Source organism: Leptidea sinapis, chromosome 23, assembly GCF_905404315.1.
Source record: "Leptidea sinapis chromosome 23, ilLepSina1.1, whole genome shotgun sequence".
NCBI lineage: Eukaryota > Metazoa > Arthropoda > Insecta > Lepidoptera > Pieridae > Leptidea > Leptidea sinapis.
Window position 1 is genome coordinate 10,950,658 of NC_066287.1, and position 13,889 is coordinate 10,964,546.

At 39.9% G+C, this 13,889-nt stretch overlaps 1 protein-coding gene across 1 annotated transcript in view; it reads left to right on the forward strand.

Moving 5' to 3' along the window:
• The window catches only part of LOC126971251 (myosin-9-like), a 33,072-nt gene extending 19,587 nt beyond the window's left edge, over positions 1-13,485 (forward strand). Inside the window, exons 12-23 of the mRNA XM_050817447.1 lie at positions 2,513-2,646; positions 3,518-3,614; positions 4,046-4,158; positions 5,631-5,816; positions 6,538-6,725; positions 7,529-7,653; positions 8,664-8,769; positions 9,752-9,914; positions 11,057-11,105; positions 11,435-11,520; positions 12,804-12,825; positions 13,371-13,485. Of these exons, the coding sequence (XP_050673404.1) occupies positions 2,513-2,646; positions 3,518-3,614; positions 4,046-4,158; positions 5,631-5,816; positions 6,538-6,725; positions 7,529-7,653; positions 8,664-8,769; positions 9,752-9,914; positions 11,057-11,105; positions 11,435-11,520; positions 12,804-12,825; positions 13,371-13,381 (1,280 nt within the window). The 3' untranslated portion in view covers positions 13,382-13,485. The remainder of the gene's footprint in view (positions 1-2,512; positions 2,647-3,517; positions 3,615-4,045; positions 4,159-5,630; positions 5,817-6,537; positions 6,726-7,528; positions 7,654-8,663; positions 8,770-9,751; positions 9,915-11,056; positions 11,106-11,434; positions 11,521-12,803; positions 12,826-13,370) is intronic.
• The last annotated feature ends 404 nt before the right edge of the window (positions 13,486-13,889 follow it).

Sequence of the window (13,889 nt, forward strand, 5' to 3'; positions counted from 1 at the left end):
TTGTGCCATACACGATCAAAGGCCTTCGCTATATCCAGGCTAACTGCCAGGCCTTCCCCCTTGCTTTCAATAGCCGCCGACCATCTATGTGTTAGGTATACCAGAAGATCGCCAGTCGACCGACCATGGCCAAAGCCGTACTGCCGGTCGTTGATCAACTGGTGACCCTCAAGGTATGCCAAGAGCTGGCGGTTAATTATGCTCTCCATGATTTTGGAGAGTAGGGAGGTAATAGCAATAGGCCTGTAGTTTGCCGGATCCGGACTGTCTCCTTTTTTTGGGTTCGGATGGACAAGGGCTGACTTCCATGAAGAGTGCCGGAATAAACGCGTTAGCACCGGCGTCTACTCAGGGGCACACGTTCTAAGCACGATTGGAGAAATGCCATCCGGCCCGCTCGACTTCCTGACGTCCAACGAAAACAGAGCTCGCCTAACAGTTTTCTGTTGGAACTGTACTTCAGGCATGGAGCTCTGACACCGCAGGATAGTCGGCGGTGTTTTTCCGTTGTCGTCAAGAGTCGAGTTGGAGGCAAAAAGAGTGCACAGGAGATCGGCTTTCTCTTTTGCCGTATGGGCCAGGGTGTCATTCCTCATGTGCAACGGCGGCATGGACGGCTGGTTGAAGTTACCAAGAGCAGCTTTCGACAACGACCAGAACTTGCGTGTTCCGGTCGGCTAACTGAAAAGCTGCTCGCCAATTTTGACGACGTGCTTCGATTTCGCACGGGCGATTTGCCGCTTAAAAAATCTGGAGGCACGGTTATATTTCCTCTTAAGAACTTTGCAGTTCGGATCCTTTGTGCCCAGCGCCGCAACCCAAGTTCGATACGCCTGTTTTTTGCAGTCAGATGCTGCTTTAACTGACGCATCGAACCAGGGCTGTGTTCTGCCACCGATCGGTACTACAGAGCTTGGTATAAAAATATCCATGCCCTGCAGTATCACATCGGCTACTGCAACGGCGCAGAAGGCGGCGAAGGGAAACAAACCCTGCCCCAAGGGTAGGATGCAAAAAAGGAACGCATCCTATCCCAATCTGCTGACTTGTAGTGCCAAACGCGGTGGGTCGCTGGTGGTCTGCGACGTTGGCGTCGGATAGGCACTACACTCCTGACCAGGCAATGTTCGGACGTTCCGAGAGGGGCGTCGACAGAGACCTGGTAACCATCGGAATGTGTAGTCAGCAGAAGATCTAATAAGGACGGCATGTGGCTATCCACATCCGGGAGCCGCGTTGGCGACTCAACCAATTGGGACAGACCATACGCCAATGCAAAATTATGCACAGATCGCCCTGCGTAGTCTGTGGTACGTGATCCAAGCCATTCGGCATTGTGCCCGTTGAAATCAACCAAGACTACGATTTCAGCGGAGGGGATCTGAGCAAGTACGTCATCAAATGCCGCTTGAACGCAGCCCATGAGGTGATCCGTTTCTGCGTTACCACTATGGGACCTGTAGACACACGCATAGATGCGGACGCGGTCCTCTAAATCTACGCGGAGCCAGAGAGTAGACAGGTCCCTACCCTCAAAATTGCCGAGACGGCGACAGCAGATATCCTCCCTAACGGACACACATACCCCGGCATGAGGCATGAAATTATGCTCAATTTTGTACCCGGGGTACGTTAAATATGACGTATCGCTAGGTCGAGATATCTGCGTCTCCGTAAGGAAACACAAGGCCGGCTGCGCCGTCTCAAGGTGGTGGTGGACGGCGTTTAAGTTGGAGTGAATTCCCCGGATGTTACAAAAGTCCACATTAAGCGCGGAGCGGGGTGCCGTGGTGTTGCTGCCCTGTTTGTCTTGTGACATACGCGGTACCGTGCCCTCCCCAGAATACGAGGGGCAGCCCGAGCGCGAATGCTCGGGGAGGGATTCTCCGGCTCTACAAGAGCCGTTATCCTTCTGGGGTAATTTCTCTTTAAATACCGCTCTCATATTTTGTTGGGGGGGAAGGACGAGGGGGGGGGGAATGGCCTCCGGTCCTCGACACAAACCTATGCGAAACATAGCGGCGCTAGGCCGCTACTTTACGCCGGTGTTCTGTGCGAGTGTGGTAAGTAACCCGGACGAGTCTGGCCCGATTGTGCTGACGTCATAAGACGGCAGCGTGACTCTCCCACTTTCAAAAAGCTCGTACTCGCCTCTTACGACACCCTTGGACCTGGGACTACCCTATTCTTTTTACGCCCCGGGGCAGCACAGGGCTAAGTTAAAGAGTTACCTATAGTTAATAAGAGTTAGTCATAGTTAAAGTTAGTATAAAGATACCTAGAGTTGATTATTCCTTCAAGTAATAACATTGTTCACAGGGATTAAAACTTCTTCGCACAATACGTGTTGCTCTCGAAATAGCTCGCTCAATATTTGAACCTTATTCAATCTAGTTCTTATAAGATTTTTTAACCGAAAACTTTTAAACATATTTTACACATTCATAGGATATATTTCGTTCTTTTATCCAAATATAATAGACGTACATACTTAGCAATTATTGAATTTTAGAGCCACGTGGCACGGCGGCCGACGGGCGATTCCCTGACCTGGCTAGTCAAATGGAAAGACTCAACAATCTAGAAAAACGGATGAAAGAATGTTGCGAAGATTTGTTCAAAAAAGATGGCCTTACACAAGATCAGGCAAGTAGCTTTTACAGAACGTCATCTCATCAGTATACATTTCTGAGGTTGAGAATATTGGTCAATCGAGAAGCTAGGCTAAGCTAACGATGTCTATCAAGTTATCAATTATAATTTTATTTTATTTATTTATTATATACAGACACTTTATCACATAATATTACATCATATTTGGTCCCTACACTAGGCGTAGCCTGTCCTGTAGGCAACGAAATTACATTCTATGGTTAACAATATGAACCGAAAGGTCAAAAAGTGCACTCTGTATGTGTGTGTGTGGGTGTGAGTGATTGTGTATCTGATTAATCATGTTACAAAGTATTAACATTATATGAATGCTAAGCTATCACTTTAAGAATAGCTTCCATGTCTGCATAAGTGAGTGTGTGTAACCATCTCTGTATTTTAAATTTGACCTGATGGACCGAGCAATTTTTCATGAAGAGGTATTGACGTACAATAATCAACTATCCCAATCGCCTATTAAAAGGTGCTTAAAAAATGTTCGAGCGGCATTGTATATACAGAAAATATGCATTCAAATTAACACTTTATTTCGTGACAATCCACGAGGGCCCCTAGTTCAACATTATAAGTAAGACGGTGAATGTTGTTTATTTTTTTAAGTTTTACCAAATGTGATAGGTAATATCTTACATGATAATGTATCAATTTAGCCTCCCAAGTATTACTCAATTCCTCAATCCCAATACTATGCCAAATCTCACACTCTTCCACGCGAAATATTTTTTAAAAGCAAAGCATTTGCTGTAACATAATTACGTTTTGGGTTTGCTGCACTTGATTCGGAGAATATTGTGCACCCTTTAATTGCTTACAATTATATTATTGACTACTTTAACTGTTATAGTTGAACTCATTCCAAGATCAGCTAGAACATCTTGCAAAACAAATGGCTCTCAACAATGCGAACAAACTTTCGCCGAGCATTCTCGAAAACTTACAAGGTAAGAACAGATCAGTCGTATAATTGATAGATCCAAATAATATTTGATTGATCCGTAGCATATTTCCTCCTGGTGAATGCGTTTTACGTCTATGCCATTCAAGCGGTGAAGTGGCGCTGCTTGGGGTAACTTGATGAATCAACCTGTTATATGGATTTTAAAGATTTTTACGGAAATAAATTCGCAGAAGGGATAGACTTACCAACTATGGAATTACTCCTACGCGATACGACATGTGTGTCTTCCAAAAAATTGTGTACAACCTAAAAAGGTGGCGGGCGCTACTGGGGTGACAGAGGGACAGACCAAACACCAGAATATTTCAAGAGAGTATGTTGACTTGTCGAACTCTGAAACGAGATATATTTAACTAATGTTCTGTGGAATTTAAATATTCCAGTAACAATTTAACAGTCAGGTATTCCTTCAAGGGCTAATGGATCTTTTCAAGACCGTACAAGATATGCAAGAGCAGTTGAAACACATCCAGGAAACCGCCATGCAGCTTGCAGCTGAGAAGGAGGGTCGACAATATCACATGAACGTAAAATAACCTTTAATTTACAATATTTATTCTTACCGAAACTGATATTGAGCAGTGAGCGAGAGTTCGGCTTACAGTCGAGTATCTACAATTGTCGCGCGAGTTGAATGCAGTCGGGGCTTGTAGTACAGAGCGGGAGCATCTCCTCCGACCATCAGGTTCCGTTCCGAAGAAAACGAGTTTTATTCGTCGCCAAACATGAGAAAAGGCGAAAAATGCTTGAGACATGTGTGTTGAAGAATGGCAGATCAAAAAATTGAGATTGAATTATTAGGTTAAAATGACGAAAATATTTTTAAATAATTTTAACCTAGTGTTAAATTGTAAAATTGAAGCATTGTTTAAATTCATCGACACTCTCATGACTCGCATTCCTCAACTCTGCATTCAACTCGCGCGTTATCTGTACATTAATATTGCTAACTGTACCTATCCTCGCCAGGGAGACCCTATTTTTGACTTGTGTGAATTCAAACAACATCCTTCCAATCAATATTTACTTGTTTTCTAACATGAGTATTTAGAGAGTAAGATCTTATATATAAAATTCCCGTGTCCCGGTGTTTGTTACCAAACTCCTCCGAAACGGCTAAACCAATTTTGATTTAAAATTTGTGTCTATATCGGGTAGATCTGAGAATCGACCAACATCTATTTTTCATACCCCTAAATGATAAGGGTCACCCACCCCTAAATTTTTTTTAATTTTTTTGACAATTTTTTTATTATGATTTAGCATTAAAAAATTCATATACAACTTCAAATTTTCACCTGATCTACGATCGATCAACACCTATTTTTGTATTGCGTTTTAATATTATTCTATTCCATCCAATCCAATAGCGGATATAATGATAATTGTAGTACGATAAATTTTATGTACGATATATTTCGTAGGTCTGAGAATGGGTCGTCATCTATTTTTTGTACACCAACAATTTTAATTATTGATTTTTTTTAAATTACTTTATATGGCAATACAACGTTTGCTGGGTCAGCTAGTATTTACATAATAATATGCTAAAATATGCAATTCCTTTGTAGTAAGAAGTTCGTTAGTTATACCATGTATGTAACATAATTATGTTCAAATGTACGAATCTTTTTCTTCCTTTGAAAAAGTTCATTACTTATTACTTACCTACTGGGTATGTAACTATTATTCTTATATATTAAGAAGTCTATGGAACCGTTTATTTTAAGGTATATTGTACCCCAACAATTTTAAGGTAATATATGGTCTATGTTATGCACTTATTATGAAGATAGCGCCAAGTGATCTAGCCGGTCGCATAGCCCTGGATGCCAGACATTCGTGATACTGTACTTGTAGTGCCGCTCAATTACCATCAGCTGAACGTCTGTCTCGTCTCGTCCCTTGTTGTCATAAAAAATAGTCGCAATTTACAAGTAAATTCTAATAAAAATACAAAAGGTTATATCAACATTTTTAATAATTATCACAATTCCAGTCACTCCTGGAACAAATCGAACTATTGAAAACAATAAAGTTAGACCGTGAAGATATGGTAGAAGCGATGGCGAACAAGGCGGACTTGAGACTTGTGGCACGCAAGGTCTCGCACGACCAGTTCGAGATCGCCTGTGATGACCTCTCCAAAGGACTGGACCGTGCTCTTGGAAAACTTAATATGCAGGTACACATGATTAAAACCTGTAGTATAGAATATATTTTAATTGGGAAAATGAACGGGGAAGTGTTGGAAAAGGTGTACGTACCTACGCAAACCACCATATTAACAATGATTTCTTAATATATTTCTTCTCAACAAAAAGTTTTAAGGCACATTATCGAATTTTCTAGAAATTGTGGTAACCATGATTTTAACTTTTATGTTTCGTTGGGCGATGTATATGCTTTTACAACATGATCCCAGAAAAGGTACAAAATAAATGGGTTACGAAATTCAATAGCATTATTAAAAAAAGCGTTTATGTCGGAAAGCCTACTATAAAATAATGACTTCTTAATGATTGGGACGCCCTCAGGCTAAACAGCTTAATATTAAAAAGTAATGTACGAAATTATATCGTGACGACAAAAGAAAGATAAGTAAAGAAAAAGTCTTGAGTTTCTTGCGCCTGTTCTTCTCAGGTCTGAGGCATAAAATTTCAAATTGCAGGTAGATTTTGACGTTCAATAAGTGATTTTAAATCCTATTTTGAGTAAAAATATTTAATTCACCAAAAATCTTTATCGTAAACTTCGCGTACTTGCACACCTTATTTTAAGACTAAAGGTTTTATGGTATGATTTCGGAACGCTTTTACCATTTGCTGCCGACGGTTTTAAAAATTATTTTTGAATAGGATAACCATTGATGCAAAAGAAAATAATCCTTTATAAATTAATTTTAGGAATCTTTGTGGCAACAAGCATTGGATGATATTCAACGAGAAATTGAGAGCAAGCTGGACAAACTTGAGCTGACACCAGTGAAAGAATTCTTCAACAACAAACTCAAGCAGCTGCAAGAGAATCTCAAACAAATGGTAGCGCTGCGAAGGGAGGCTGAGGCGGCTGGAACAAAGAGAAAGCTCATGAGGTTCGAACATTTTTTTATGGAAAAGGAGGACAAATGAGCGTGCTAAGTGATCACTAACGCCCACATTCTCTTGCAACACCAGAGGAATCATAGGAGCGTTGACGGCCTTTAAGGAAGGTGTACGCGGTTTTTTACCATGTCGTATCGTCCCGGAAACACCCGTAGTGTGTGTAACAAAAGGAAATTCATTCCACAGCTTTTTAGTATGTGGAAGAAAGTTCCGTGAAAATCGCACTGTTGAGGACCGCCTCATATCTAGATGGTGGACATGATATCCTAATTTGTGGCATGTCGTGCGAAGATGGGATAATGCGGCAGGAATCAGGTGAAACAGGTCTTCGGCACACTCCTTATGTTAAATGCGGCGACACACAATGAAGCGACGTGTTTACGCAACATTTTCTAAAATATTGTTAGGTATAGACTGTATTACTCTTGTGTACGTGCATAAATAACTTTTCAGTAATTGTTAAGTTTAATTTGGACAAGTATATAATATTTTATAATGATTTTTTGGTATTTATGCTTTCCAACGACGAAAGTAGTTTAACTATGCCATAGGTTATTGTATACAGATAAACAATTATCGCATGCAATTAACTCTCGAGATTACACTACCATGCTTCGACGTTATAACTGCTCGGTGCCCACCGAGTAGTCTTGCATTGTGCTTAAAAGGTACTTACTGCATGCAAGTTTTTGCATCAGCTCCTTTCTTTATTGGCAGGTTTAGTATATAAGGTCCCTGTGTGAATATTATAATTCGTTTTACGAAAAATTTGCGTTTTTAATTATCTTTACAGAGATCTGAACTGCATATCTTGCGATGCACGCGCTATGATGCCAATGGAGGGAGAAGCAACAGTACCATCCTTGCCACCTTTGCCACCTAATCTGTCTATGAAACCGTACCTAAGCTATGAACTTGGTAAGTACGTTTATGATTCGGATTCTCTGATACTGGATATATGATGTGATCTTTTTTTATTGAAGTGGAGGACAAACGAGCGTACTGGTCATCTGATGATCACCGCCGTCCACATTCCCCTGCAAAACCAGAGGAATCACAGAAGTGTTGCCGGCCTTTTAGAAAAGTGTACGCGCTTTGGTTTGAAATCTATATGGTATTGTCTTGGAAATATCGCACAAACAAGCTCATTTCTTAGATTTCTTGCATGGAAGTAAGTTCCTTGAAAACCACACTGCCCTTAACAAATTCCAAATTTTGACTTCCATATGATCGCGAGAGATTCTTCCATGAGATTTCGAGACCCAGTATTCCTATACTAGGCGACTCATTAAGGGAAGTGGTGTCGAAGAAAGATGATACGATAACTAGAGTTTTTTTAGTAGTTAAAGCGCAAACTGGAACCTTCTGGGGATTAAATTGAACAATGTTTATTTTACCCCATTTCACGACCTTTACAAGACTCGATAAACGACAAGTTTCTTTCGGCACTAGTCAACGGTTTCCCGAGAGACTTGCAAACCCCGTGGTATACGGCATCGTCAGTACTGTCATCTGCATTGCAATACATGTTAGAAGTGTCCGAATATCATTAATATGCAGAAGAAACATTGTAGCTGCTAGCAAACAGCTTTGGGGAACTTCAGCGTTCACAGGCTTATCCGTCCAAGCTGGTGGGCCACTTGCAAAAACTGGTGGCATGTTCCTTACACGACCAAATACCTTCGCTATATCCAGAGTTCCTGCCAGGCCTTCTCCCCTACTTTCGATAGCGGCCCCCCATCTATGTGTAAGGTAAACCAGAAGATCGCCTGCCAACCGACCATGACAAAACTCTTACTGTAGCCGTTCTAGCCAGTCTCCCTCGTAATACATGAGTAGAAGACTTTAAAAAAGAAGATAATGTAGTTGTGGAGACGTCTAATAAACCTGAGAACTGATAAGCTATCAAATTTACTGTCACATTTCAGATGCAATTCGAAAATCGCAAGCCTCTAACTTACCGCAGCGGAACATGAAAGATTGGGAAAACATCGAGAAACAAATGACACAAACAAAACAACATCCTAAGCCGAAGTAATTATTACTATTTTCTTTTCTAAATATTTTCTACAAAAATATCGGGAGCTCATAATACACTCATGGACAAAGTTAGCGGACCGCAAGAAAAAGGTTTGATTTTTCTTGTTGTAATAATTGCGCATACTTGCCACAAACAAATACATCCTATAAAAAAGAAAGTTGTAGATTGTTATTTTTTTTTCATTTGTTTTTGTGGAATAGTAATTTTCTCGTACTAGGCGCAATAGCGTATGCAGTGTTTTTACTTCGTAAATTTTTCCAACTTTTGAATTTGTGTTGAATTTTTTTTGAGTTTTGCTTTGATTATCGTATTTCTCGTATTAGGTGCGAATCATTACGGCATATAAGCTGAGAACGCCAGATCTAAATGCCACTCAAATTGCTAGGGCTGTTGCTTTACTTGAAACTTGGTACACTTATAACAGATGGCCTATTTACTGCCCAAAAATTACGAGTATCGAAATCTGTGATACAAATTTGAGTTGTCAAAAAGTATCGCCACACCGAACAATTAACGAGTAGAGAAGAACAAAGACATAACGTTTTACTATCGTTAACAGTAGGCAAGCTTAGAAACAGGACCTTGACTTCTTCTGAGGTAATAACGAAGCTCCAAGAAGATCAAGAGGAGTTCGAAGAGCTAGAGGGGGGCAATACTTACTAAGTATTGATTATATATTATAGCCCACGGTCGGACTTTTCCTTAACCTTATAGAAAAAAAAGAATATAAAGTAGCGTATGAAAACGTTTGTAGCCTGTTATTTTTTCTTTTCACCTTTATTTGGTTGATTTTGTTTTCTCGACCTTTGTCGACAAATAATCAGTAACTTACCCGTTACAAATATCTGTAATGTTTTGTTTTATACACACTTTCTTTTGTCCCTCTTTTCTGTTCCTGTAAATTTGTGATGCCTTTTATTTGACCAGTACTCGATACACTGGTATCGAGTCATTACAATTTTTTTTTGTGAACAGGTCTGAGCCCGGTGATAGACATCTCTGCAACCGTTACTGCGGTGGTTCTCACACGGTGACGACGGCAGCGCAACGAGTGGCACGTCTTGGGCATTTCGTAAAGCAGTGGGGGCCGGACGTGGTGCCGCTATCTTCGACCATGGCAGCGGGGGATGATGGAAGGGTGAGTGAAAATATTTCCGGTAGACCTGTGCTTCTCCAATTTAAGTGGCCAAAAGTTTATCATTGATAAGGCAATTGACAAATTCCTTAAGGACTTTAATATTATTGTCAAACACGCACTGGCAATAATTACGAGTGTATTGGTGGACGTCAAAGAGTATAATAATAGGTATATAGGGAAAAGAGAGCCTTCTCCACGCATTATGAACTGTCTATTTGAAAACTAGCGCCATCTGGAGATTGGCCCCGAAAATAACTATATATAAGCTCGAAATTATAAAATTCAATTTTTATTAATTACGCAATTAAATAACTAACTCTACTTTTTAATGTAGGTATTGCAATTTTTTAATATGTTGAAATTGTGCGTAGAGTTAGTTATTTAATTTTGTCACAAGATAGAACTTAAAGGATAGATTTAGTAGTGTAAATATGCAAAATGGAACACGAGAGCTACAAACATGCGCAAACGCTAGAAGTAGCCGCCATTTTATGACCAGTGGGCAGTGACACAAATATAGAAAAGTTGAAAGGTTTCAAAGGGAGTGACAGCTGACAAAGCTTTGATTTTCGGGCCAACTAACAGATGGCACTACAGTCTTCTGAAAACGTCACTTTAAGGCATCTGTCCCACCCCTGGTGGACGTGTTCCGTTCGTCACTATTAAGTTATGGATAAGTGCACACTATTGTTCATGCATCTGGATCTTTTTTGTAAGTGACCTAGCTACGAAGCTGGCGAATATACTTCGTAACGTCAATATATTTACAGAAACCTGTGAGGACCTGATATGCCTTCACCGCTTTTGGATTGGCTGGCTAAGATAGGCATTATTTGACAAATGTCAAATAGTGCTTACCTTGTATAAGTGATTTGGAGACCCTCACATAATCAATGTTGCATAATACAACATAAGTCAATGCCTAGCGCATGATGCTGATGCCGCGGCAATGAGATTGCCATCAGGTTAAACAGCAAGCTATCAAGTGTATTGCTGCCACTGTCTTCATAATTGTTCATAACAAAGGCGCTTGGAACAGATGCATTTTGGAATACAGTCTTAGATATCCCGAATCCAATTATTTATTTAATTGATAATTATTAAAACCCAGCCAATAATGACTTGTGATTATATTTTCGTAGTTGTACAAAGTCACCGACAACGCAGGAGCGAACGTCAGTGTGGGGCCAGGTAACTTTTTGTTTATTTTTTTTTTCTAATTATCACAGCTATCTACCGTCTTGTTTATCTATCAAAGTTAATATTTTATGGGTTGGGCTGAGAGAGATTGTGCCAGTCTAAAAAACTATTCGTCTGTATTGGTTGTTTACATTTATGGCCCATCGACTATGGTGGTAACGCGGGCACTACTAACGGCATCCCTAATGCCCAGATGACTTATGACATGATGTGAGACCACGGGCTAAGAGTTGATTAAGAATAATTATATCAAGCTGTTGTCCATGTAATAATACCACTTCTAATTCTCAACACACAATACATTATAGTATTATGTCTAGGAGGACCAGTAGAAGAAGCCCCCTGTACTCCGAGGCCAAAGAAGTACGACCAAGCCGCGCCTAAGCCACAAAAACCTTTGGATCCAGTTAGTCTCATTTCTGAATATCTCTATTATACATACTTAACAATTTTCTTCCGAAACGGTCGACAGGTAACGCTCCTGTTATTCCTCTGGTATTGCACGAGAATGTGGACTGCGGTGACTCAACAGCAGCTCAATCGTACGCTCGTTTGTCCTCGTCTTCCATTAAAAAAAAGACGATTTTGACAACACATAAGAACGAAGTTGCCCAAATCCTTGAGCGCAGTTACATTGAAAAACAAAACTCTATTTCAACAGAATTTACAAAGCACTTAAGAATACGATAGTTAATTGGCCCTCAATATAGCAACAGTATGTTATATGCAAAGTAAAGCAGTAAGGAAACTACTTACAAAAGTTCGCACGCCCGCAGACGCACGATTCAACAAGGTCCCTAAAGGTGCGTACAGACTGCTGAAACATAACATGAAATTTATCATTCTACCTTTCATTGCATGTTCGCTGCAAGCGTGGACGAATAGCACGCTCTTACCGCGCATTCAGTACGAACCTCCCGCGTACATCTGTTTCCGCCATTCTGACGCGAACACCTGATTTTTTTCCTTTTGCTTTTCGCGACGGTATGAAGAAAGAAGACTAACAATTTTACCAGTCTGTACGCACCTTAAGCGAACATCGCAGTGCTGTCAGTCGGGCGTCCGGGGATGACACCTGTGTCAGTGTGCGTGCGCCCTTTCGAACGCTATGTTTTGATTGAAATTTTTCAATTTGGATCACATTAATTATGCTCTTATCTTTTCTAGACAATATGCAGACGCATTATAACTTCTTCAAATAATATAAACTTCTAATTGTAAGTGGCTCGTACAATACGATTTATAATATAAGAATAGGAACGTCAATAACCTCTGTCAAATGTCACTTGGAAAGTACGATTTGCAAAAAAAATTCAAAAAAAAATTATGACTGCTACGTTCATATTACGCTCATTTTAATAGCATTGTAGTTTTGTTATTTCGGAAACTGAAAACACATTGGTACGTGGCGGGGCGAGGATCCAACCGGGGGCTCCGTTGTGAGAATCAACAGTGCATTACCATTACTATTGCGATTATTGTAATATCGTAATTTTAATTAGTACGAGGCGCTTTGCTGTAGTCAAACTCATGGCCGCCGACCATTGTAGTCAATAATAATAATTGGCAGTCAATTTATAATGATTTGAGAGACTGATTTACTTTTTAGTTTTTTTTACTTTTGATAGTTATGGTTACGTATAGTAAAAATAGAAAACAAGCAATTTAATGTTCTATTCCGTTTTACAGGAATGCCGCTGCCTTGAACCAGGTGTGTACCCCGTCAATATTATACACTAGCTTTTACCAGTAGAAGGCTCCTTTGCACAAGGATGCCAGCTAGATTATGGGTACCACAACGGCGCCTTTATCTGTCGTGAAGCAATAATGTGTAAGCATAATTGTGTTTCGGTCTGAAGGGTAAAATTACTGGGAAAATGAGACTTAACATCTTATGTCTGAAGGGGACGAAAGCAATTGTAGTGGCGCTCAGAATTTATAGGTTTTTCAAGTATCCTAAGCGGCACTGCATTGTAATGGGCATGGCGTATCGATTACCATCAGATGAACCTCCTGCTCGTCTCGTCTCGTATTGTCCCGACTACCACGAAAAAGGCTGTTCATTATTTCCGGTTATTATATGGCCTATTTAACATTCACAAATAGTGTGGCTATCTGTTGGTTTGGAACAGAATTTTTAAGATCGGTTCAGTAAATCCAGATATTACCCACTACAAACCTTACCTTTTTATGTTAGTATAGATCACTATTTCTCTTATGTCAGCAAAGTAATCAACCATATAAATCTCTTTTCAGATAAGCCGTGAAGATAGCAGATATATTATATAAAGCCCCTCAAATGTACAGTTTTATTCTGCATTTTTATTTATCCACGTTTCAATATGAAAATATATTTCATTTTTTATTTATATATGTTTAGGGGCTTATTATTTTTATACGTGTCACTGCTATGACATACACATTTTTCGAAGTTTTATTATATTTTAAAATCTGAGTGTAATTAAAAATGTAGCTATTGGGATGAGGCAAGGATAAGAGAAATTTTAGAATGTATACCTACCGGTTTTTGGATAGCTTTAAATAATCACTTAATTTAATCCAAACATCTAAATGAGGATAATAATACTGGTGTTGTAAGATAATGTGGGCGGCTGTGATCACTTGACATCAGGTGACCCGTACGGTCATTTGTTCTCCTCTTCTATAAAATAAAATGTTCAAAAAAATTAAAAAGAATCCCCGACTAGACAGCGAGCTTTTCAGTCACTTAGTTTTGATTAAACTGTTGAAAGAGGTCATTTATAGGGTACAATG